The sequence below is a fragment of the Dendrobates tinctorius genome, unplaced genomic scaffold (assembly GCF_039654945.1).
Source record: "Dendrobates tinctorius isolate UK_male_01 unplaced genomic scaffold, ASM3965494v1 ptg000192l, whole genome shotgun sequence".
NCBI lineage: Eukaryota > Metazoa > Chordata > Amphibia > Anura > Dendrobatidae > Dendrobates > Dendrobates tinctorius.
The window spans coordinates 13,389,665-13,415,231 of NW_027361859.1; the positions used below are offsets into that span (position 1 = coordinate 13,389,665).

Here is a 25,567-nt window from a genome sequence, read left to right on the forward strand (position 1 = left end):
ATAAGGACACAGGCGCCGCCAAACGCATACTGCGCACGGCCTGCGTCCTCAGTGATAAAGATAGGGGGTGCATGATGCATGCAGCGTCATGCGCCCGGAGGCGGAGCTACCGGAAGAGGCGCAGAAGGGGGCGGGGCTTAGCGGCGGCCGTGCGCAGGCCGATGCTGCGGCCCTAAACGCAAGTGTGAAACCGGCCTTTGGAACAGCAAGTTGCCAGATTGAGTGCTGCAGGGACCATGGTAAGTGCAATATATTTTTTGCTTTTAACCCCCTCCCACCTACATAGATAACATTTAAATCTCAAACAACCCCTGTAACTTTACTGGGTACCTGCAAATCCCTATATTGTTACCCTCTACACAATATTACCCTCTTTAACTATATTTATGTCTGAGTGGTGAGCGCTGAGATCCTAAATGTTATCATTTGCTCTCAGAGCGCATCAATCTGCCCACAGGTACAGTATACACGTATAGATTTATCTATCTGTCTTAGACAGAAAAAGTCTAGTTTTGCCCACAGCAACCAATCACAGCTCAGATTTCACTTGCCAGAGCAATATCAGAAAGCTGACCTGTGATTGGTTGCTATGGGACAAAGAAAATCTTCCTATAAGACAGCCTGATAATTCTCCTCCCTATCCTGTGAGGAGCTGATAGGAAATGCATCATGTGACCTGTGAACTCTATGAACTGCTGAACTAAATGTTCTATTGAGAATGAATCAGGACAGCCTAGTTCAATCTGATGCATCTCACTGAACCCAGCAGCGCCACCTGTGGTAGTGTAGAGTACTGACTCATAATGATTGTGGGGCGCCCTCGCACACTCAGGGCAGCGGGGTACTCGGTACCGGGCCGGTGTCAGGTGGGAATGTGTCACAGCAGCGGTGACCCGGTCCGTGGCCCTGGGCGCCCAATATCAATGGCGGTGATGTTAATGGTATAATAGTTTATTTGGATAGTTCTTGACGCCACCCGTGGTGTTTGGCAAGTAAGGTGTTGAGCCAACTCTGCATGCAGATCCGCTGGGACTGATGGTGTGGTGCAGCAGAGATGGTATAGCTCCCCACAGGTGGAGATGTAGTCCCAGGGCAGTGTAGGTGCAATGGATGAGGAGAGGCACAGAATGGTATGGAGGCTGGTACCCAGGTGTAGTGGTGCGGGAATAACTGGAGGACACCAGAGTATGCGGTTCCAAAGCTTTACTCACTGTTTGCAGTTCACACAACTGCCTGCCTCCGCACTGTGTTCTCCAGGTCAGGGCTCCAGCCAACCTCCAGGCAGGATAGGATTCTCCCTTCCACACTCCGCCAATATGTACCTTACTGAACGACTCCTCCAATGCGCCTTTAGGTGCGAAGCACTCCAGTACTTAGTTACTCTGGAATGCCTCTCTCTAGGTGTTCCTAGTCTTTACTTGTATGACAGACAGCTGTAGCCTGCTTCAGGGACTCCACTCTGCGTCCCGACTCTCTATTCAGTTGTTGTTGTGTCCCAAGTCTATGATGGGAGCAAGGCGTTAGCGGCTCACTACTCCTCCAGTTGTCTGTTGCTGGACATAAAGATCCAATCAACCTCGGGGACCGGGCCCCGGCCTTTGTGCTCTCTGGACTGGAAGGATTCTCTATCTTTCTTCAACCTGCTTCCCACCGTTCTTCTATTCTCCTTCATTCCGATCTGTTCTATCTCGCTTATGGAAGGTTAGGTTATCAATCTTATCAGTCTCTTTCTCTGGTCTTTCTCGTGCCAGCAGCCCAGATCACTGGGACCTGCTGCAGCACGTCCCTCAGACACCCATCTTCTCTCTTCTCTCTCTCTCTCTCCAACTACTACTACTCCCCCCCAACTTTCACTCTTCCCACTCTTTTATATCATCTCATTCCACCCGCCTCCCAGCACATCTCGTGTTACGAAGCAGGGTTCCACGAGGGGTGCTCTGCTAACCCCCAGCCTGAAGCTGTTAGGTGGCCCCACTGAACTATCCTGTGTGTGGAATGCAGGTGTGGAGAGTGGTCAGGAGTTGCCACCTTACCTGGATGGTGGGGCACTACACCTTAGGAGAAGGTGCAGTACCTCTGTGGCAACTGAAGCCTCAGGGGCGCCACAATTGTGTATGAGGGAGCGGAGAAGCAGTTCAGCATCCACCATTTTGAGAACAGAACAGGAGCCAGTGGTAAAGATTTTAGCAAGACCGATCTTCTAGGCTACAGGAGGCTGATCCTCTACAGGAGGCTAATCTTATGACAAAGACAGGTGAGGGGCATGAACCACACACAGAAACACTCTCTCTCATACACACATATGAGCTGTGTCTGTCTACTGTGCAATTTCAGTTTTTATTAATAATATTACTATTATATTTGTATTTGATGTGTGGTATAGTGTTTTACTACCTTCTTTTCCAGCATCAGGAGCTATAAAGAGCAAGCGTGAGACAGAGCAGGGAGCTTCCTGGAGCTGGAGGAGGGATCACTCTCTGGGAGAAGTTTCCATGTAGGGTCTCACCACTCTGGATATCATTCACTGAGGGCCCTGATCATGTGACCCCTGACTCCTCCCCTCCTGTGATCTCATCACAGGTCCTGTGTGCACAGAACAGCCATATATTTGCAGTGCCGCTCTGCAGATGGAGGTATGTGGTGGAGATTCCCCATTACTGGGCGCGGGGGGGACATTAACCCCTTCAGCACTGAGACTCTTTTGGGGTCTTTGTTGCCACTTTATAAGAATCATAACGTTTCTGTTCTGTTTCCTGTAATAGATACATGCGACCCAACTATGGGAGACAGGAAGGGAGGATATGCATTGTTTTCATAGTACAGGGCCCCTTTCTTGGCCATCAGACGGTTTCGGTTAGAGCTAATGTCACAACTTATCGGGTGTCCCGGGACCAGGAGCTCCTTCCCTGTCCCTAACGCAAGAGGGTGCCCTAGCTTGCCCTGTTCCCCATTACTTCTGATGGTGAAGACACCATGGCCACATACCTTGCCTTTACTTCTGAATCTGCCCTCAGTCTGTACCTTTTCCTCACCCAGGGAATAGGGGAGTAGTAATGTACCATAATACACCAACCAGACTAACAAGGTGAAACGAACAGGGATGAAGAAAAATACCAAACATACAAATATACTCACATAAATAACAGAGGGCACTTCCGGTTCCGGTGCTGTGATGTGAGGTGAGGGAGGTGAGAAGCTCCGGCTGGCCACTGCACTAAATCTCACAAAAAACGTCAAGGAGACACCCTAGGAAAGGCGTGAAAACAGCTGATAACCTCACCGAGGGTCAGTGCATGGAGCGTTATCTCCTCAGGAGTGGGGGTACGCCGGGCAGAGCTGAGACAGCGTCCAGAGTGGGGGCAGTGAGCGGTCTCAAGATGGCACCGGTAGAGAGGAAAGAGGAGGGAGCTGAGGGGGAGAAGCAGCAGCTCCAGGGAGAGAACGCTGACAGACAGAGGAGCATTAACACTGTACCTGATAATGAATCACAGAGGCTGAGTGGGGAGAGATCAACTATTCCAGACTGGCCAGAGAAGTAGCAGATCACCTGGCTGCAGAGGTCAGAGAGGCTCTGAAGGATACCGTGAAGGAGGCTTTAGCAGGATTGCAGGAGGACATAGAACATCAGAATGTCCGGCTGACTGAGGCAGAACAGAGGGTGTCCGACGCTGAAGATACACTGGCACGGCTGGAGAGCAGATTTAAAGAATTAGACACAAGCACCCAGTTGATGAAAGAAAAAATGGATGACCTGGAAAACAGGTCAAGGAGGAACAATCTGAGAGTGGTGGGACTGCTGGAGTCAGTGATGCCAAGCCAGCTGGATGCAATCTGTGAGAAAGAACTTCCACAGGCCCTGGGCCTAACACACAGCAGTCGGGTGGAAAGAGCTCACAGAGTGGGACCGATGATGAGGCAGGAGGAGAGAAGGACCACTACAGACGATACATCCAGGCAAGATGAAAGGTCCAGAGCACGTCAGGTCATAGTCAAATATCTAGAATAAAAAGACAAGGAAGAAATCCTGAGGGCCTTCAGGAGCAGAAAGCAACCTCTGTGTATCCAAGGACATAAGATCTTAATATTTGGGGACTACTCTGCGGAAGTCACCCGGAAAAGAAAAGCTTTTAGTCAGGTGTGCACAACTCTTTACCACAAACACATCAAATTCCAGCTCCTCTACCCTGCAATATTGAGGGTAAGAGGGCCAGATGGAGTGACTAACACTTTTCGGGACCCGTTGGAAGCAGAGCGGATGCTAACCCAGGAGGGGAGTTCACTGCAACAGGACAAGAACCCAAAAGAGGGGACTGTCACAGAATCGGATGGAGGAGGCTCCGTTTCTAACAGACCATCTTCAGACAGACCGGATCCAGAATCAGAGTGGAGCCAAGCGGGCACCAGGGCGGAACGTCCAAAAGAAAAAGGACACATGGCCACGTCAACTGAGAAGAAAGGAGAAAGAAGCAGTCTCTGGTGATTTGAGATGAGGAAGCAGAAATTGTAATTTTTGGAACGTTGGGAGGAGGAATACGGTGATAAGCGTATCGTTATGTCTTGTGCTTCTCTATGTCTTCTAACTAGAAGTGTCATATCTTGGCAAATCTGCAAAAAATGATGGAAGGGGATGGAATTGGTGGGAGATTATGAGAGGGGAGGAGGAAGACATCAGGAAAGGGGTGTCAATCTAGACGGTTCGACTTATGGCAGAAGCTTGGGAGATAAATTAAACATCTCAGAAAAAATGGAAGTGGAAAAATGTTTATGTACAGTTGAAAACGAGGGTGGTTTCAAGCAATCAGTTGAGGGGGGAGGGGGGATTTGGAAAGTAGTTTTTCTAGTGCATGCGACACGGCCGGGAAAAAGAGCAATCGTTTTAAGGGATTATGGTTAGGATAGTAACGTGGAATGTTAAGGGACTCAGATCTCCACACAAACGAAATATGATTTTACGTCATCTTAAGAATCTTAAAACTGATATTGCTTTATTGCAGGAGACACACTTGCGGAAAGAGGATTTCTTCCATATGAACAAGATGTGGGTGGGAAAGGTGTATGGGTCGGCATCACGCGGTAGGAAGGCAGGAGTGCTCACTCTGATCAATAAGAGCTTGGCACGCACGGAGGAGTCACAAGAATCAGATGAGGAAGGAAGATACCTACATATCAAAATCATAGGCACTCAGGGCACTTTTAGCATCCACAAAGTTTACGCTCCCAACACGGAACAAAAAAAATTTTTTGAAAACAACAATCAGGTTATTACTTGGTGGGGAAGTGTGTAAAATGGTGGGTGGTGATTTCAACACTGTAGTCCCCCAGGAAGAAGACAGGGGAAGCCAGGGGAAACAGGGGAGGCATAACAGAGGGATGCAGCAGAGAGTGGAGTATGGGGTTAAACCAAAGTATGAGAAGAAAGAGAATGATCACACACTCAAAATCTAGCAACATTCTCAGATAAATCCACCAACCTCCTACTCTAATAACCAACAACCTCCAGCTATGCAGCAAAAGCTAACTCAGACCATGAGTGCTAGACAAGACCCAGATTATATATGAGATGGGAGTGGCTAACAGTGCACAGCTGAGAGCCTTAGCTCCAGGAGCCCTCAACTGAGCAGATTAACCCCTTCACTGCCGAAAGAAATTCACACCATTTGATATGAAGATGAAGTGCTTCCAATCAGTGCAGGAGTAGGAGAAATCGGACACTGCAGTCTTCTGGCTCCTCTATGTCGCTGTAAACCCGTGACAGATGGGAACTCGTATTGTAGGGACCATATGAGCAGATATCAGGGTTCTAGGGCGCCAATAGCATCATTAGCCTCCACTTTCACTTACAGGCCCATCATGCTAAATTACTTAAAGTGATTTTCTATCTTTTCAGCACATTCTATGTACGCTGTCATTTGGCATTGTAGTTTACAGATCTGGACAGGTAAGGGTCAGTGTCTCTTAATCCCAAAGGGTAGGTGGATCTTCCAGATTGTATGAAAAGGGCTTTCAATACCCAAAGTCATTTGAACAGTTTTTGGGTGGAGGAGAATGTTGTGGTCTAGAGGCAACATGGTGATCATAGAATTGTGATACGACCGGACTACACAACCGATAAAGCAGCCACAGCCGGTGACTGAGAACAATTTGTGACTTCTCTGCATTTAGTGGCTACTACTCACCTACACTACCGTTCAAAAGTTTGGGGTCACCCAGACAATTTTGTGTTTTCCAGGAAAACTCAAACTTTTATTAATCAAATGAGTTGCCAAATTAATTTAAAATCTAGTCCAGACATTGACAAGGTTCGAAAAAAGATTTTTATTTGAAATAATAATTTTCTCCTTCAAACTTTGCTTTTGTCAAAGAATGCACTCTTTGGAGCAATTCCAGCATTGCAGACCTTTGGCATTATAGCAGTTAATTTGCTGAGGTAATCTGGAAAAATTTCACCCTATGCTTTCAGAAGTCCCTACCACAAGTTGGTTTGGCTTGATGGGCATTTTTTGTGTACCATACGGTCAAGCTGCTCCCACAACAGCTCAATGGGGTTGAGATCTGGTGACTGCGCTGGCCACTCCATTACAGATAGAATACCAGCTGCCTACTTCTTCCCTAAATAGTTCTTGCATAATTTGGAGGTATGCTTTTGGTCATTGTCCTGTTGTAGGATGAAATTGGCTCCAATCAAGCGCTGTCCACAGGGTATGGCATGGCGTTGCAAAATGGATAGCCTTCCTTATTCAAAATCCCTTTTACCTTGTACAAATCTCCCACTTTACCAGCACCAAAGCAACCCCAGACCATCACATTACCTCCACCATGCTTGACAGATGTCGTCAGGCACTCTTCCAGCATCTTTTAAGTTGATGTGAGGGGCTGGGGAACCTCCATCATGACATCATTTTACAGATCTTTGTGTTCTTCTAAATACTCCCACTCCTCCATGTAGAAATAGGCGGCGACATCCTGACACCTTATTGGAACCTGACACATACAATGATACCGTAATACTCCCCGATCCCTTCACAGCATTACTGTAAAATGTCCCAGCATTCCCAGCAGTGTCACCTCTCCAGTCAGCAGCTCAATCATCTTGTAGTTGAGTTCTAGGATCTTCTGGTCATTGATGTCCTCATGTATCAGGCAGTGAGGTGGAGGCCCCGTGATTGGGCTCAGGGGTCTTCCCCATCCCTCAGACACAGGGCCCTGACAGCGCTCACTAGAGGTCTTCTTCGCTACTGTGTAATCCTGGTTATGGAGAGACACATTAATAAATCTCCCTACAGACATTTCCAGAGTCCTCACCTCTCCAGTTCTGTCCATCTGTTATTCCCATAGATAAGAATGATGTAATGTGACGTCATCAGAATCTCTCCACTCCGTACATCTCATACACACATGGCTCTGCTCCATACACCTTGTACATGCACGGCTCTGTGATCCTCGTACATGCATGGCACCACTCAGTACACCTCGTACACGCACGGTTGTACAATCTTCCCACAGTACTACCATCCCCCACATACAGTATAATGTTCCCAATTTTATTTTGGAACATTTTATCAACTGGGTTTTTTGGGGTGTTTTTCATGTAATATATGGAAGTTAACAGGAAAATGTAAAAAGAAAAAAAAACATCATATCCTGAGATAAAGAAACACTGTACATGGAGACATTGGCATCAAATAATTCCTGTCTTGATATTCTTCCAAAGAAGCTTTTATAAAAGCCTTAAACTTCTTTGTGTGACTCAGACCTGAGATCTAACGTGATAGAAGATTACAGTGCGGGGAAGACGGGAAACCTTCATATAGACGGCCGGTGGGGATGGAGTCAGTGACGGACTCTGGCCAAATATGTTTCTAGAGCCGTAGTAGAAGATGAAGATGTCGTCCTCACCATGAAGTAGTTATTTCTCCTGTCCCGTGTAATGAATATCTCCTGCAGTATTGCTAATGCCGATTCCAGTGTCATAGTAACATAGTTATTAAGGTTGAAGGAATACTTTAAGTCCATCTAGTTCAACCCATATCCTATCCTAACCTGCCCTAACATGTTGATCCAGAGGACAGCAAAAAAAAAACCCATGTGGCAAACAGTAAGCTTCACATCGGGGGGAAAAAATTCCTTCCCGACTCCACATACGGCAATCAGAATAGCTCCCTGGATCAATGCCCTATGAAGGAATCTATTGTATATAACCTGTAACATTTTCTACTTTTCAAGAAAGGCATCCAGTCCCTTCTTAAATGTTAGTAGGGAATCACTCATTACAACATCATATGGCAGAGAGTTCCATAGTCTCACTGCTCTTACAGTAAAGAATCCGCGTCTGTGAGTATGCTTAAACCTTCTTTCCTCCAGACGTAGAGGATGCCCCCTTGTCCCCGTCACAGGTCTAAGAGTAAAAAGATCATTAGAAAGGTCTTTGTACTGTCCCCGCATATCTTTATACATTGTAATAAGATCACCCCTAAACCTTCGATTTTCCAATCTAGATGCTACCCTGGCCGGTAGCTTTTTGGTCCTCATTGCAATCTCTAGGCTGCAGCCCAGTGCATCACGTGTCTCTGACTTCACACAGGTCCTGTGCTGACGAGCATAGTGTGAAGTTCAGGCACCTAGTTCAGGTTCAGTGTGTTTTCCCACCCAGCCTGCCATTAGAGCGACTGCTGCCACCGGCCGGGGTAGCATCGCTAACAGGATTACTGCAGTTCTTAAGCAAGAAGCATTTAATCAGCAACCCACCGGAGGAGTGTTATTACTTACAGAAGGACTTTTGGGATCTCCAAACACAGAATCAGCCTTCACTTGTGAGACTGAGCCCGCCCTCCCCCTCTGTGACTGTTAACCCCTACTGCTTTACAAGGTAATCTTGGTTTCTTGCACTACAATTGGCATTAAGCATCCAAAGGGATACATATGACTTTTTTAGTGTTACTCATTGTTGTTCTCTGTCTCTGGTTCTTTTATTGTGCTCTGGACTTTGATTTTTTTTTTTTCTCTTCAAATCCATTTGAGTAAGACAATAGATACCAGTGACTCTAAGCGCAGTAGTAATTCATTTATCTATAAAAAATAATGGTCTATCTATGACTGTACTTAATTCCTGCAGTACTCGGGGGTGTATCCCATCCGGGCTCGGGGATTTGTCAATTTTAGTGATTTTTAGATGCTGCCGTACTTCCTGCTGGGTTAAGCAGGTGACATTTAATGGAGAATTTTTGTTATCCCTGATCATGTTATCCGTCATGGGATTTTCTTGTGTAAATACTGTTGGAAAAAAGTCATTTAGCATATTGGCTTTTTCCTCATCCTCATCCACCATTTCACCCACACTATTTTTAAGGGGGCCAACATTATCATTTTTTAGCTTCTTACTATTTATGTAGTTAAAGAATATTTTGGGATTATTTTTACTTTCTCTGGCAATGAGTCTCTCTGTCTCAATCTTTGCTGTCTTGGTTTGCTTTTTACAGAATTTATTTAATCTTCTGTTTTTAGTTAATGTCTCATCACTACCTACTTGCTTTAATTCTCTAAATGCTTTATTTTTGTCACTTATTGCACCCCTTACAGCTCTATTTAGCCATAGTGGTTTCCTCCTATTTCTAGCATGTTTATTCCCATACGGTATATATTGTGCACAGGTCCTATTCAGGATGCTAATAAACGTCTCCCGTTTTCTTTGTGTATTTTTATGTCTCAGGATATCGTCCCAGTTAATTGCACCAAGATCATCTCTCATCCGTTGGAAATTTGCCTTCCTGAAGTTCAGTGTCCTTGTAACCCCTCTACTACACATCTTATTAAAGGATACATGAAAACTTATTATTTTGTGATCACTATTACCCAAGTGATCCCCAACCCTTACATTTGATATGCGGTCTGGCCTGTTGGTTAATATTAGGTCTAGCAGTGCCCCCCCTCTTGTTGGGCCCTGAACCAGTTGTGAAAAGGTAATTGTCTCTCATAGTTGTCAAAAACCTATTACCTTTGCTGGAACTGCAGGTTTCGGTTCCCCAATGTATTTCAGGGTAGTTGAAGTCCCCCATAATAATGACTTCTCCTTGAGTCGCAGCTTCATCTATTTGCTTTACAAGGATATTCTCAGTTGCTTCCATTCCCCTTATCTCCACCCACAGGGACTCTACATTTTCATTAGATTCACATATATTATCACGAAGGATGGGTTTTAAGGATGATTTTACATATAAACACATGCCTCCCCCTCGCTTATTTGTACGGTCATTTCTGAACAGACTATAGCCCTGTAAATCAACCACACAGTCGTGGCTCTAGTCCAGCCATGTCTCAGATATCCCCACCATGTCATAATTATGTTCCAACAACATTAATTCCAATTCCTCCATTTTGTTGGCGAGGCTTCTGGCATTAGTATATATGCACTTTATGTAATTCTCTGTACCTCTATTCTTTCTGCAATTATTAACTGTTGTAACCCCACCCCCCATGCCACCCCCACCCCCAATGTCATTATTTGTGCCCAGGTCTCTATCTGCACTGCTTCCCCTCCTATAAAAGGAATACCCTCTCCCCAGTCTCTAGTTTAAACACTCCTCCAACCTTCTAGCCATTTTCTCCCCCAGGACAGCTGCACCCTTCTCATTGAGATGCAGCCCGTCCCTAGAGTAGAACCTGTAGCCAACTGAGAAGTCGGCCCAGTTCTGCAGGAACCCAAACCCCTCCTTCCTACGCCAATTCCTGAGCCACTTATTAACCTCCCTAATCTCCCGTTGCCTCTCTGGTGTCGGTAAATGAAACAAGAATTAGTGTTATGGAAGGTGAGTCTATGAGAAATGTATTCAGCTGCCGTCTCCGAGGAAGAAATGGCTTGTTGTCTGTGGCCTAAAGTATATAGGTTTTATTAGTAGGTTTAACCCCTTCACCCCCAAGGGTGGTTTGCACGTTCATGACCGGGCCAATTTTTACAATTCTGACCACTGTACCTTTATGAGGTCATAACTCTCGAACGCTTCCATGGATCCCGGTGATTCTGACATTGTTTTCTCGTGACATATTGTACTTCATGTTAGTGGTAAAATTTCATTCAAATAACTTGCGTTTATTTGTGAGAAAAACGGAAATTTGGCGAAAATTTTGAAAATTTCGCAATTTTCCAACTTTGAATTTTTATGCCCTTAAATCACAGAGATACGGCACACAAAAAACTTGATAACTAACATTTCCCACATGATTACTTTACATCAGCACAATTTTGGAACCAAAATTTTTTTTTGTTAGGAAGTTATAAGGGTTAAAAGTTGACCAGCGATTTCTCATTTTTACAACACCATTTTATTTTTAGGACCACATCACATTTGAAGCCACTTTGAGGGGTCTATATGATAGAAAATACCCAAAAGTGACACCATTCTAAAAACTGCACCCCTTAAGGTGCTCAAAACCACATTCAAGAAGTTTATTAACCCTTTAGGTGCGTCACATGAAATTTTTTGAATATTTAAAAAAAAATGAACATCTAACTTTTTTTCATAAAAAAAATACTTCAGGTTCAATTTTTTTTATTTTACCAAGGGTAACAGGAGAAATTGAACTGCAAAAGTTATTGTCCAATTTGTCCTGAGTACGCAGATACCTGATATGTGGGGGGGAACGACTGTTTCGGCGCATGGCAGAGCTCAGAATGGAAGGAGCGCAGTTTGACTTTTTCAATGCAAAATTGGCTGGAATTCAGATTGGACGCCATGTCACGTTTGGAGAGTCCCTGATGTACCTAAACAGTGGAAACCCCCTACAAGTGACCCCATTTTGGAAACTAGACCCCCCAAGGAACTTATCTAGATATGTGGTGAGAACTTTGAACCCACAAGGGCTTTACAGAAGTTTATAACGTACAGCGGTACAATTAAAAAATCATATTTTTTCCACAAAAATTATCTTTTCACCCTCAATTCTTATTTTCCCAAGGGTAACAGGACCCTAAAAGTTATTGTGCAATTTGTCCTGAGTACGCTGATACCCCACATGTGGGGGTAAACCACTATTTGGGCGCATGGCAGAGCTCGGAAGGGAAGCAGCGCCACTTGACGTTTTTGGCTGGAATTGAGATCGGACACCATGTCGCGTTTGGAAAATCCCTGATGTACCAAAACAGTGGAAGCCCCCCACAAATGACACCATTTTGGAAAATAGACCCCCTAAGGAACTTATCTAGATGTGTGGTGAGAACTTTGAACCCCCATGGGCTTCACAGAAGTTTATAACATAAAGCCATACAATTAAAAAATCATATTTTTTTCCACAAAAATGATCTTTTCACCCTCAATTCTTATTTTCCCAAGGGTAACAGGACCCTAAAAGTTATTGTGCAATTTGTCCTGAGTACGCTGATACCCCACATGTGGGGGTAAACCACTATTTGGGCGCATGGCAGAGCTCGGAAGGGAAGCAGCGCCACTTGACGTTTTTGGCTGGAATTGAGATCGGACACCATGTCGCGTTTGGAAAACCCCTGATGTACCAAAACAGTGGAAACCCCCCCACAAATGACACCATTTTGGAAACTAGACCCCCTAAGGAACTTATCTAGATGTGTGGTGAGCACTTTGACCCCCCCAGTGCTTCACAGAAGTTTGCAACGCCCGGGCGTGAAAATAAAAAATTCGTATTTTTTCCACAAACATGATCTTTTAGTCACCATTTTTTTATTTTCCCAAGGGTACCAGGAGAAATTGGACCCCAAAAGTTGTTGTCCAATTTGTCCTGAGTATGCTGATACCCCATATGTGGGAGAAAACTACTGTATGGGCACACGTCGGGGCTCGGAAGGGAAGTAGTGACGTTTTGGAATGCAGACTTTGATGGAATGGTCTGCGGGTGTCATGTTGCCTTTGGAGAGCCCCTAATGTACCTAAACAGTGGAAACCCCCCACAAATGACACCATTTTGTAAACTAGACCCCCCAAGGAACTTATCTAGATGTGTGGTGAGCACTTTGACCCCCCCAGTGCTTTACAGAAGTTTACAACGCCCGGGCGTGAAAATAAAAAATTCGTATTTTTTCCACAAACATGATCTTTTAGTCACCATTTTTTTATTTTCCCAAGGGTACCAGGAGAAATTGGACCCCAAAAGTTGTTGTCCAATTTGTCCTGAGTATCAATACCCCATATGTGGGAGAAAACTACTGTATGGGCACACGTCGGGGCTCGGAAGGGAAGTAGTGACGTTTTGGAATGCAGACTTTGATGGAATGGTCTTCGGGTGTCATGTTGCCTTTGGAGAGCCCCTAATGTACCTAAACAGTGGAAACCCCCCACAAATGACACCATTTTGTAAACTAGACCCCCCAAGGAACTTATCCAGATGTGTGGTGAACACTTTGACCCCCCCAGTGCTTCACAGAAGTTTACAACGCCCGGGCGTGAAAATAAAAAATTCGTATTTTTTCCACAAACATGATCTTTTAGTCACCATTTTTTTATTTTCCCAAGGGTACCAGGAGAAATTGGACCCCAAAAGTTGTTGTCCAATTTGTCCTGAGTATGCTGATACCCCATATGTGGGAGAAAACTACTGTATGGGCACACGTCGGGGCTCGGAAGGGAAGTAGTGACGTTTTGGAATGCAGACTTTTATGGAATGGTCTGCGGGTGTCATGTTGCCTTTGGAGAGCCCCTAATGTACCTAAACAGTGGAAACCCCCCACAAATGACACCATTTTGTAAACTAGACCCCCCAAGGAACTTATCTAGATGTGTGGTGAGCACTTTGACCCCCCCAGTGCTTCACAGAAGTTTACAACGCCCGGGCGTGAAAATAAAAAATTCGTATTTTTTCCACAAACATGATCTTTTAGTCACCATTTTTTTATTTTCCCAAGGGTACCAGGAGAAATTGGACCCCAAAAGTTGTTGTCCAATTTGTCCTGAGTACGCTGATTTCCCATATGTGGGAGAAAACTACTGTATGGACACACGTCGGGGCTCGGAAGGGAAGCAGTGACGTTTTGGAATGCAGACTTTGATGGAATGGTCTGCGGGTGTCATGTGCGTTTGGAGAGCCCCTGATGTACTTAAACTATTGAAACTCCCCACAAGTGACCCCATTTTGGACACTAGACCCCCCACGGAACTTTTCTAGATGTGTGGTGAGCACTTTGAACCCCCAAGTGCTTCACAGAAGTTTATAACGCTCGGACGTGAAAATAAAAAAATCATTTTTTTCCACAAAAATGATATTTTTGCCCCCAATTTTTTATTTTCCTAAGGGTAACAGGAGAAATTGGACCCCAAAAATTGTTTTGCAATTTGTCCTGAGTAGGCTGATACCCTACATGTGGGGGTAAAACACTGTTTGGGCGCATAGCAGAGCTTGGAAGGGAAGGAGCACCATTTGACTTTTTCAACTCAGAATTGGCTGGAATTGAGATCAGACGCCATGTTGCATTTGGAGAGCCCCTGATGTGCCCAAACAGTGGAAACCCCCAATTCTAACTCCAACCCGAACCCCAACACGCCCCTAACCCTAGCCCTAACCCTAGCCCTAACCCTAGCCCTAACCCTAGCCCTAGCCCTAGCCCTAACCCTAACCCTACCCCAACACACCCCTAGCCCTAACCCTAGCCCTAACCCTAATGGAAAAATGGAAAATGTTTGGCGGCTGTCGCACGCTAAAAGACGCTTTTTATTGTAAAAATAGTTTTTGCATCACCACATATTGAGAGCTATAATTTTTCCGTATTTTGACCCACCGAGTCATGTGAGGTTTTATTTTTTGCGGGACGAGTTGACGTTTTTATTGGTACCATTTTCGGGCACGTGAAATTTTTTGATCGCTTTTTATTCCGATTTTTGTGACGCAGAATGAACAAAAACCAGCGTTTCATGAATTTCTTTTGGGGGGGTGCGTTTACACCGTTCCGCGTGCGGTAAAATTGATAAAGCGGTTTTATTCTTCGGGTCAGTACGGTTACAGCGATACCTCATTTAGGTCGTTTTTTTATGTTTTTGTCGGTTTTATGCAATGAAAACTATTTTATATAAAAAATAATTATTTTTGCATCGCTTTATTCTGCGAGTTATAACTTTTTTATTTTTTCACTGATGATGCTGTATGGCGGCTTGTTTTTTGCGGGACAAGATGACGTTTTCAGCGGTACCATGGATATTTATATGCGTCTTTTTGATCGCGCGTTATTGCACTTTTTGTTTGGCGGTATGATAATAAATCATTATTTTTTGCTTCGTTTTTTATTTTTGTTTTTTAAGGGGTTCGCTAAAGGGGTTAACTATTGGGACAGTTTTATAGGGCAGGTCGTTACGGACGCGGCGATACCTAATATGTGTACTTTTATTGTTTTTTTTTTAATAATTTTCAAAAAATGAATTTATTGGGGAATATTTTTTTTTTTTTTTACTAATTTATTTGGCGATTTTTTTAAATTTATTTTTACACTTTTTTTTAATTTTTTTTTTACTTTATTACATAGTCCCAGGTGGGACATCACTGTCCTGTGACAGATCGCTGATCTGTCACATCACAGATCACTGTGACAGATCAGCAATCTGTCACAGGCAGTGCACAAGGCTTCCTCATGCCTGCGCTTTGCAGGCACTGAGGAAGCCAGCTTCCCCAGGCCCCCGAAGGCCCCCGTCGCCATCTTGGATTCGGGGGCCTGGAGGAAAGGAGCCCCCCGCAGCAGCGCTGCACATTGCGCTGCCGTGGGGGGCTCAGGGAAGCACGGAGGGAGCCCCCTCCCTGCCGATGCTTCCCTTTAACCCCCGGTACACTGCGATCATGTTTGATCGCGGTGTGCAAGGGGTTAACGTGTCGGGGGCGGTCCGTGACCGCCCCTGACACATTGTGCCGGGTGTCAGCTGTGATAATCAGCTGACACCCGGCCGCGATCAGCGGCGCTCACCACGTGGGCGCCGCTGATCGCGGTAGACGTACTATCCCGTCCCCGGTCATACGGGCCCGGGTACCGTGGACGGGATAGTACGTCTCATGTCAGGAAGGGGTTAAAGAAGAAAACTAAATACTGTTAAATAATAAAAAATACCATTGCTTCTTGGGTCCCAGCTGGTCTCTGTATTTCCTGGTCAATCCAAATAAACTTGTGTTTCCTATAGCAAATCAGTTGCCGAAGCAGTGAGGAACATATTCAGTGATTGGGAGCATGGAGAAGATGTGTTAGTCAGTAATTCAACTTATGTTCCAGTTCATAGAAGACTAGAAAATACATCTACAATTTCTATCTTCTCATATGTTTCCCTTATTATCTCCAGTAATTGTATTATTACACAGGATTTTTATGATGTTACATCGGCTCATCTTCTCATTCAGGTCTCTACAATATCGGAAGATCTTCTATGTTAAGAGAATTTTTCTGATTTACCCATCAAGGATGGATATGGACAGAGACAAGATGGCAGAGAGGATATTACACCTCACCCTAGAGATCCTCTTCCGGCTTACTGGAGAGGTGAGAGATTCTGATGTTGTCACATTCCATCATTCTTATCTATGGGAATAACAGATGGACAGAACTGGAGAGGTGAGGACTCTGGAAATGTCTGTAGTGAGATTTATTAATGTGTCTCTCCATAACCAGGATTACACAGTAGTGAAGAAGACCACTAGTGAGCGCTGTCAGGACCCTGTGTCTGAGGGATGGGGAAGACCCCTGAGCCCAATCACGGGGCCTCCACCTCAACCCCTGATACATGAGGACATCAATGACCAGAAGATCCTAGAACTCACCTACAAGATGATTGAGCTGCTGACTGGAGAGGTGACACTGCTGGGAATGCTGGGACATTATACAGTAATGCTATGAAGGGATCGGGGGGATGACGGTATCATTGTATGTGTCAGGTTCCTATAAGGTGTCAGGATGTCGCTGTCTATTTCTCCATGGAGGAGTGGGAGTATTTAGAAGGACACAAAGATGTGTACAAGGACATCATGATAGAGGTTCCTCAGCCACTCACATCACCAGGTAATAGATAGGATTAAATATACACGGCCTATAATTATCTGTATGTAAAGAATGAATTCAGTCCCTGTATGTATTTCCTCCAGATCTGTCCAGTAAGAGGACAACACCAGAGAGATGTCCCCGTCCTCTTCTTCCACAGGACTGTAAACAAGAAGATCCCAATGTTCCTCAGGATCATCAGGTAGATGGAGAGAAGGTGTCAGGAGATCTCCCCTATGATGTGTAGACCGCTGTGAAGTTCTTGAGCTGTTTCTTTCCATGTCAAGTGAACTAATGAATATTACCACTAGATTTTTAATTCTTTTGAGAATTTGTTCTTTGGTAATACTGTGTTAGAGGATGCAAAATATGAAGAAGAAAAGTTCTATAAATTTTATTTTTTTTAATTAATTTTAAAAGTTGTGTAAAAAATGTGAATTTCTGGGAAAACACCCTTCAACTTAGAACAGAACAGGCTTTCAACAGATATGTTACTAGAGTATCTATGTTTTTTATTTTACCCATGCGAAATCAAACCCAAAGTTTCAAAACGCATTTCTGAAAAATCAATATGAATTAAAATTTGCAAAACATTCCCATGTGCTTCATATGCTCCTAGCCACATCTGTACCAAAATTCAAGTTTGGCTGTCAATTTGATTATACTTAAATAAAAATAAAAGAAAAAACAAAGAAAACCTCTATATAAACAGTGTCAATTCGAAAATCTTGAATTCAGATCTGTTCGGTCTATAGTCAAATAGTGTAGGGTCTAAGTTTTTCAAATAAAAAACTCATGTTTTTTTAGTTATTGGGAGGGAAGCTTCGGCTGCTTCTTCACACGATGAACAGCTGCCTGGACCGTGAGATGAGCTTTATAAACACTCAAATCTTCCCACTCAGACTGTTCTCCACCAATCCAGTCACATCTCCCCGATCTGCCCAGTAACGGAGACAACCTGAGCAGATATAGAAAGGTGACTGCCGCAAGTGCACCCCACAAGAGGTGTGGAATATAGCATTAATTAACATAAAAAAGGACAAATGAATAAATACCCAAAGGGGAAAATTAAGGGGTCAATACTGAGAGAAGTAAAGTATTATTGTAAAAGCAAGAGAGGCAAAGGAGAACCCATGACCTGACGCGCCTGGGCCTGTGCACTCTGGCTGAGTTAAACCAACAGTAGTCTCTACAAAGGCTTCCAGGGAGTCCATGTACTACATCCGGGCTGGTGTGTTCACTTTCAGTGCATTCCTATTAATAGTTTAATGGTTTTCTTTTTGTATTAATACTGACTTCAGGTAAAACTGTAAATCCACAGTGTAGAGTACTGAACAACTCCATTTTTATTACTGTGCTACTATAGAGCAGTGATCTCCAACCCTTCTGACCTTGAGAGCCACATTCAACTCTGTGCGAGGCTTGCAAGCCACATCCAGCTCTCGCCACACTCTCAGTAGTGACACCCAGAGGCCCCATTACTGGTATAATGACAGCCAAAGCCTGCCCACACAAATCACACTGAGGCAGTATACCAAGATCCAGGGGTTCCTACCTTACCGCCTCTCCAATCTGCACTACTATGAGGGGCTACTCACTAAAGTCACCATCTGGAGACCTATTCTTCATAGCTGATTGCTAGACCTGGTGCTAATGCACCAAGCTGGTAGACAGCCGCAAACCACACATCATGGGCCCGTGAGCCACAATAGACTCCCGAGTCACAGGTTGGGTTCCTCTGCTATAGAACGTAAAGTATTGCCCATCAAAATTTTGAGCTTGAATCCTCAAAAGCAAAATATCAACAAACATAATCTTGTGACATATCAATTTAAAGCCAGTACAGTTCTAAACAAAACCGTGCCTCCCCCATCTCTTTATCTTATTTTTAACCCGAGATATGATAACAAATGTAACATCACAGTGCCCAAAATTCAGACTTTTTCAAAACTTCAGAAAGATATAAAAAACTAACTAATAAAGACAAAAATGTAAAACCTTTTTTTGTAATTCACTAAAGCAGCACTTAAAAAAAATACAAAGAAAAAATAAATCTGAAGACATTTTGGGATCACTTGACATCGATTTACCCTGCTCACTCTTGTTTTATCAACGAGTATTATATGTTTTATACTTGTGTAATGAGAACGGTGGAGATGGCAGGATTAGAGCTGATCATAGATGTGACTTCTCTATCTGTCTGTGACTTTTACAATGTTTGTTTCAGGGTGAAGATCTGACCCATATTAATACTACAGAGACATATGTGAGGGGTGATGAGCGATGTAAAGAGGAGATTCCTACATATGACTGCCCAGGTGAGTAGTGACCACTAAATGCAGAGAAGGCCGGAATCACACTAGAGAGAAATACGGATTTTTTCTTGCATAGCACTCGGACCTATGGGGCAGCTCCCATCATCCGTTTTTTCTCGCCCGTATTATACGAGCGGGATGAATCGCAGCATGCTGTGATTTGCACTGTATTACGGCCAAGACTTGCCAATGCAAGTCTATGGGTGCGAGAAAAAAACGGATTACACACGGACCATGCGTGTCAAACGAGGTCCGAGAAATACACACCGGTGTCCTTTTAGAAAAGCCGTCAATTCAGTACCCTATACTGTAAAATCACACTGACATGTTAAAATAGAATAGATAGAATACATGTATACACATAGTATAGGTATATATATATATATATATCATTGACGCACATATATATATATATATTTATATTTCATAGTGATATAGATAGCAGAATAGGTGAAAATTCAATTGTCAGCATCTGTAAAATCATTACAGAACCCGACAGGATATGAGAAATGGTTTACATACAGTAAACCATTGCATATCCATTAGATTTATATATGTCCCTCACTAATAATGTTAGTAGTGTGTGTGTAAAATTATGGAGCTGTAGGTGTTAAATTAAAGGATTAATTCATTGAAAAAAGTTGTGTGGGCTTCCGCGCAATTTTTTTCCACCAGAAAGGGCAAGCCAGTGACTGAGGGCAGATATTAATAGCCTAGAGAGGGACCATTGTTATTGGCCACCCCAGAAAAGGTGCATCTTACACACAATTCTGGCACTTACCCTCTCTCTTCCCATTGCCCTGTAGCAGGTGGCATGTGGGGTAATAAGGGGTTAATGTCACCTTGCTATTGTAAGGTGACATTAAGCCTGGTTAATAATGGAGAGGTGTCAATAAGACACCTATCCATTATTAATCCACTAGTCTGAAAGGGTTCAAAAAACACAGAGACATTAAGAATAAAGACTTTTAAGAAAATAAACACATTTTTTTCATTTTTATTTAACTTCCAATTCAATTGAAACCATCGTTCTCCTGTAAAAAAAAAGCCAAAATAAAAAAGCAACAATATCCCATACCTGTCCCACGCTGCAATCCATCTCAAGGGGTTAAATAGTTTACAACCAGGAGCGGTGCTAATGCAACCGGCCCTGCTGTAAACCATGGAGGAATGAAGGAAAATCTGCCTGCGCAGCCTCCCCGCCTGACCGGACATGAACTGATTAGCATGGGAAAGTTTCTGAACATTTTCCCATGCTGTCAGTTCACCGCGGGTCAGGCGGGAATCAGCGCCGCCTAAGCGACGTCCATTAATTTATTTAGAGTGAGTAATGAGCGGTCACAGAGGAGTGCTCAGGAAGCAATCCAGGGGTAGATTAGAATGTCAGGTCTCCACCGCAGCTCCACCCGAAAACCTCTGATGGAGGATAGGAGTAATGAGAATATGGAAAATGGTCTTAGGAGCACAGAAAAGAGACTCAGACGAGAGATAGGGTTAAACCACTACGCGTTTCTACAGCTCCTCCACCGAAACGCGTAGTAGTTTAACCCCATCTCTCGTCTGAGTCTCTTTCCTGCGCTCCTAAGACCGTTTTCCATTTTATCAGTCCATTAATTTAACACCTACAGCTCCAAAACTTTACACACACACACAGACTACTAACATTATTAGTGAGGGACATATATAAATCTAACAGATATGCAACGATTTACTGTATGTAAACCATGTCTCATATCCTGTCGGGTTCTGTAATGATTTTACAGAAGCCGAAAATTCTGCTAGCTACCTCTGTATGAAATTTAAATATATATATGTCACTGACAAACTGTATATACAGTATATACATATACAGTGCCTACAAGTAGTATTCAACCCCCTGCATATTTAGCAGGTTTGATAAGATGCAAATAAGTTAGAGCCTTCAAACTTCACACAAGAGCAGGATTTATTAACAGATGCATAAATCTTACAGTATATATATATATATATATATATATACAGTGTATATATATATCAGTATATATGTTTTCACGAATATTTTAGGCCATGGATCCATTATATGTCCATTTTGCAAGCCGGCGAGAAAATCTTGCCGTACGGATGCTTAGATGCGAGAAAATCGCGTCCTCGCATTGCACACGGATGACATATGGATCACTGCTCAGGGAACATTTCTGCGATTCTCGTCTGAGTAAAGCGGACATCATTTTTATACGTCTAGTGTGACTCTAGCTGAAGTCACAGATTCCTCTCAGTCACTGGATGTGGCTGCTTTATCGGTGGTGTAGTCTGGACGTATCACAATCATGTGATCACCATTTTGCCTCTAGACCACAATATTCTCCTCCATCCAAAACTGCTCAAATGACTTTGGCCACTGAAAGCCCTTTTCTATAGAATTTACAACCTGGAGGATCCACCTACCTCCTGGGATTAGGAGACGCTGTCTGTTACCTGCCCAGATCTGTAAACTACAAAGCCAAATGACAGCGTACATAGAATGTGCTGACAAGTTAGAAAATCACTTGAAGAAAAATATGATGGTCCTGTAGGAGAAACCGGAGGGTAATGATGCTGTTGGCTTCCTAGAACCCTGATATCTTATTGGATGAATCTCCCTTCTCTCCCTTCTGTGCTGCTGAATGTCTCATATGGTCCCTACAAGACCAGGTCCAGTCTTTCTGGCCAAACTTCACTTTTGTAATCGACAACATTAAATGTGCAGTGAGGCCAAGTGTGAACTTCTGTACAGTAACAACAGAGTTTCCCTTTATTCTGAATTTTCCATTTCTTTTAAAACCGACTAACTTCATACAGGATTGTGATAAACTACAAATAGAACATTACACCTGTCCCATGATATATCTCTAACCTGTGCGTGACTGATGGCTGTCATATACATTTATTCACGCCTGCAGGAGATGTGTTGGCATGGCTCCAGCCCTGGTTTCATGGATTCACTCCACATCATAAATTCCATTATATTTTCTATCATAAGGAATTCAGATTACTGCACAATCTCTCCTGAAATGGGGGCGCTAATACTTTCTCTACTCTTCTGGTCAGGACTCATAATAGCTCCAATGGTCCACCATAAATGAGTGTAAGGCTATGTGCCCACGTAGCGTTTAAATCTGGACACTGAAAACCGGACTCCTTCCCAGAAATCGTGCGGTTTTTTTTCAGCGCGATTTTACCGCGATTTTGCCGCAATTTCCGTGTGCGATATTCAAGCACTTTCCAAGCGATTTGAAGCATCGCTTGGAAAGTGATTGACAGGTTGGTCACACTTGTCAAACATAGTGTTTGACAAGTGTGAGCAGCTTTTTACTATTGAGGCCGCCTATGCGGCGTCAATAGTAAAAGATAGAATGTAAAAAATGATTAAAAAAAAAAAAATCGGGGTATATTTACCTTCCGACGTCCCGCGCAGCCTCAACGACGCTCCCGTTCCCAGCGATGCCTTGCGAGACCTGTGATGACGTTGGTCTCGCGTTGCTATAGCGATCTCGCGAGACCGCTAGAGTCACGCGAGCAGTGGCGTATCCAGGGGGGGCAGCCGGGGCAGTTGCCCCGGGCGCAGGCAGCAGGGGGGCAGCTGACAGCCGACGCAGAGAAGGAGGCCGCACTGGCTCCCAGGCAGCAATTGTACTGGCGTCTATATAGACGCCAGTACAATTGAAGCTCTGACTAGAGCGCCGGGTCAGAGCGACGTCAGCAGCGTGATCAGGTCATATGATCACGCTGCTGACGTCACTCCCGGCGCCCAGAGCGAACGCTGGTGGTAAGTGTGCTCCTCTGTGGAGCTGAAGAACCACCGAAGATGGGAGATGGGGGGGGGGTGTTAATGAGCGGAGATGGGGGTTAATGTGGGAATGGGGGTTAATGAGTGGAGATGGGGGTTAATGAGTGGAGATGGGGGTTAATGAGTGGAGATGGGGGTTAATGTGTGGGGGTTAATGAGTGGAGATGGGGGTTAATGTATGGGGATGGGGGTTAATGAGCGGAGATGGGGCTTAATGTGGGAATGGGGGTTAATGAGTGGAGATGGGGGTTAATGAGTGGAGATGGGGGTTAATGTGTGGGGGTTAATGAGTGGAGATGGGGGTTAATGTGTGGGGGTTAATGAGTGGAGATGGGATTAATGTGGGGATGGGGGTTAATGTGTGGAGATGGGGGTTAATGAGTGGGGGGTTAATGTGTGGAGATGGGGGTTAATGAGTGGGGGGTTAATGTGTGGAGATGGGGGTTAATGAGTGGAGATGGGATTAATGTGGGGGGGTTAATGAGTGGGGGATTAATGTGGGGATTGGGGTTAATGAGTGGAGATGGGGGATTAATGAGTGGAGATGGGGGATTAATGAGTGGAAATGGGGGTTAATGTGTGGAGGGGTTAATGAGTGGGGATGGGGGTTAATGTGTGGGGGGATTTGGAGTGGGGGTACATAATGTGTGGGGGGATTTGGGAGTAGGGATGAGGGGTTATTGAGTGGGGATGGGGGGTACTTAATGTGTGTGGGGGATTGGGGATGGGGGGGATTTGGAGTGGGGATGGTATTTAATGTATGTGGGGAGATTTGAGGACACAAAATGAAGAGTATGTATGAGGAAACAGTATGGGGGATGGGTGCAGACAGTAAGGGGTGCGAACGGGTGAATGCATGTGGACACAGTATGGGGAGTCGGGGATATGTGTGAGCAGACAGTATAGAGAGTGAGGGGGTAAATATATGAGGAGACAGTATGAGGAGGGAGGGGAATAGTGTGAGGAGACAGTATATTGCAGATATTTGTATTTAGGGGCATTATAATGACACTTCTATCTTTAAGGGCATTGTGTGGGGATTTGCTGCAGAAGACCGGAGAAGATGGAAGTCTGCAGAGACGAGATGTGGATGAGAAAACTCATCATGGGGTCGGGACAAGAGGAAAAAAAGGAGACCGACTGCAGAGACGACGTCATCTATAAGGTACCTGAATGTAAATATTTGTGATACTGACTAATTCTCATGTTTTTATTTGTTAGGAACATTAAAGGGGTTGTCCAGGTTTGTACGGAGTCTGCAGTCATTCTATGTGACTGCAGACTTCTGAATTCTCACAGTGCTCACTGAACGCTGTTAGGATTCTCTCATGTCGGTAATTTACATACATACGGTCACATGCTGACTAGACATGCGTGGCCTCACTCAATGAAAATGAACAGAGCGAGGCCGGGCACGTCTAGTCGGAATGTGGCCAGAAGTATATAAATCACATACTTGTGCTGACATGACTGTACATCGGCCAGGGAGAATCCTAAAAGTGTGCAGTGCATTCGTTGTGAGAATTCAGAAGCTGCAATGTCAGGATTCAGCTCTGCAGGTTCCAGTAGTCATCACATGGACACGTCACTCATATGCGATTTTCATAGTTATGGTCCTGTGACAACGAGCTTCTCTTCCTGCTTTCAGTTTTTTACTGAACATTGAGAGCATTAGGGAGAGCAGCTTGTGGGTACATGACTAAGTGTGCAAGTCGCATATGTACTTGGGGGGGAGGGGGGCGCCGAACCAAATTCTTGCCCCGGGTGCCAGAAAGCCTAGATACGCCTCTGCACGCGAGACTACGTCATCACAGGACCGTGCCGCAAGGCATTACTGGGAACGCTGAGGCCGGGAAGGCAGCGCGGGACGTCGGAAGGTAAATATACCCCGATTTTTTTTATTTATTTTTTTTACAGGGGTATGGTACCCAGGGCCTGGAGGACAGTCTCCTCTCCTCCACACCGTGGGTACCAACCGCACATGAGACGCTTAGCTTCCCGCATGGTGGGCATAGCCACATGCGGGAAGTAAGCGATTCTCATGCATTCCTATGGGTGCGGAATCACAGCAATTCTTTGCGATTCCGCACAAAAGAATGAGCATGCTGTGATTTTTTCCGCGATGCGATTCCGCCGCAGAAAAAGCGCAGCATTAGCACAGCATGTGCGGAATGCCATAGGAATGCATGGGGGCGTCATTTACAAGATTTTTAAACGTTTTCGCTGCGTTTTAGCGCCAAAAATCGCAGCAAAAACGCTTAAAAATCGCATCGTGGGTACACAGCGTAACTCCAGTTTATTGTTGAAGTTCTCCCCTCATACATATTTTGTTGCTGGAGATGTAACATAGAATTAAAAACTGTCTTTTTGTACAGGTTCATTCTGTATGATAGTTTGATTGTGGTGGGATTGGCCTGCCTATGTGAGTCTGTAAGTCCTTTTTCATTTTTGCGTTTCTGTTTTTCGCTTCCTTAATTTCCAGAG

At 44.4% G+C, this 25,567-nt stretch overlaps 1 protein-coding gene across 2 annotated transcripts in view; it reads left to right on the forward strand.

Annotated features, from left to right (window-relative positions):
- Nucleotides 1–2,585: 2,585 nt before the first annotated feature.
- The window catches only part of LOC141055896 (uncharacterized), a 37,633-nt gene continuing 14,651 nt past the window's right edge, over nt 2,586–25,567 (forward strand). For both annotated transcript variants that reach the window (XM_073552604.1, XM_073552605.1), the window contains exons 1-6: nt 2,586–2,633; nt 16,330–16,468; nt 16,598–16,777; nt 16,861–16,984; nt 17,068–17,165; nt 19,191–19,281. In XM_073552604.1, the coding sequence (XP_073408705.1) occupies nt 16,391–16,468; nt 16,598–16,777; nt 16,861–16,984; nt 17,068–17,165; nt 19,191–19,281 (571 nt within the window). In that variant the 5' untranslated portion in view covers nt 2,586–2,633; nt 16,330–16,390. The remainder of the gene's footprint in view (nt 2,634–16,329; nt 16,469–16,597; nt 16,778–16,860; nt 16,985–17,067; nt 17,166–19,190; nt 19,282–25,567) is intronic.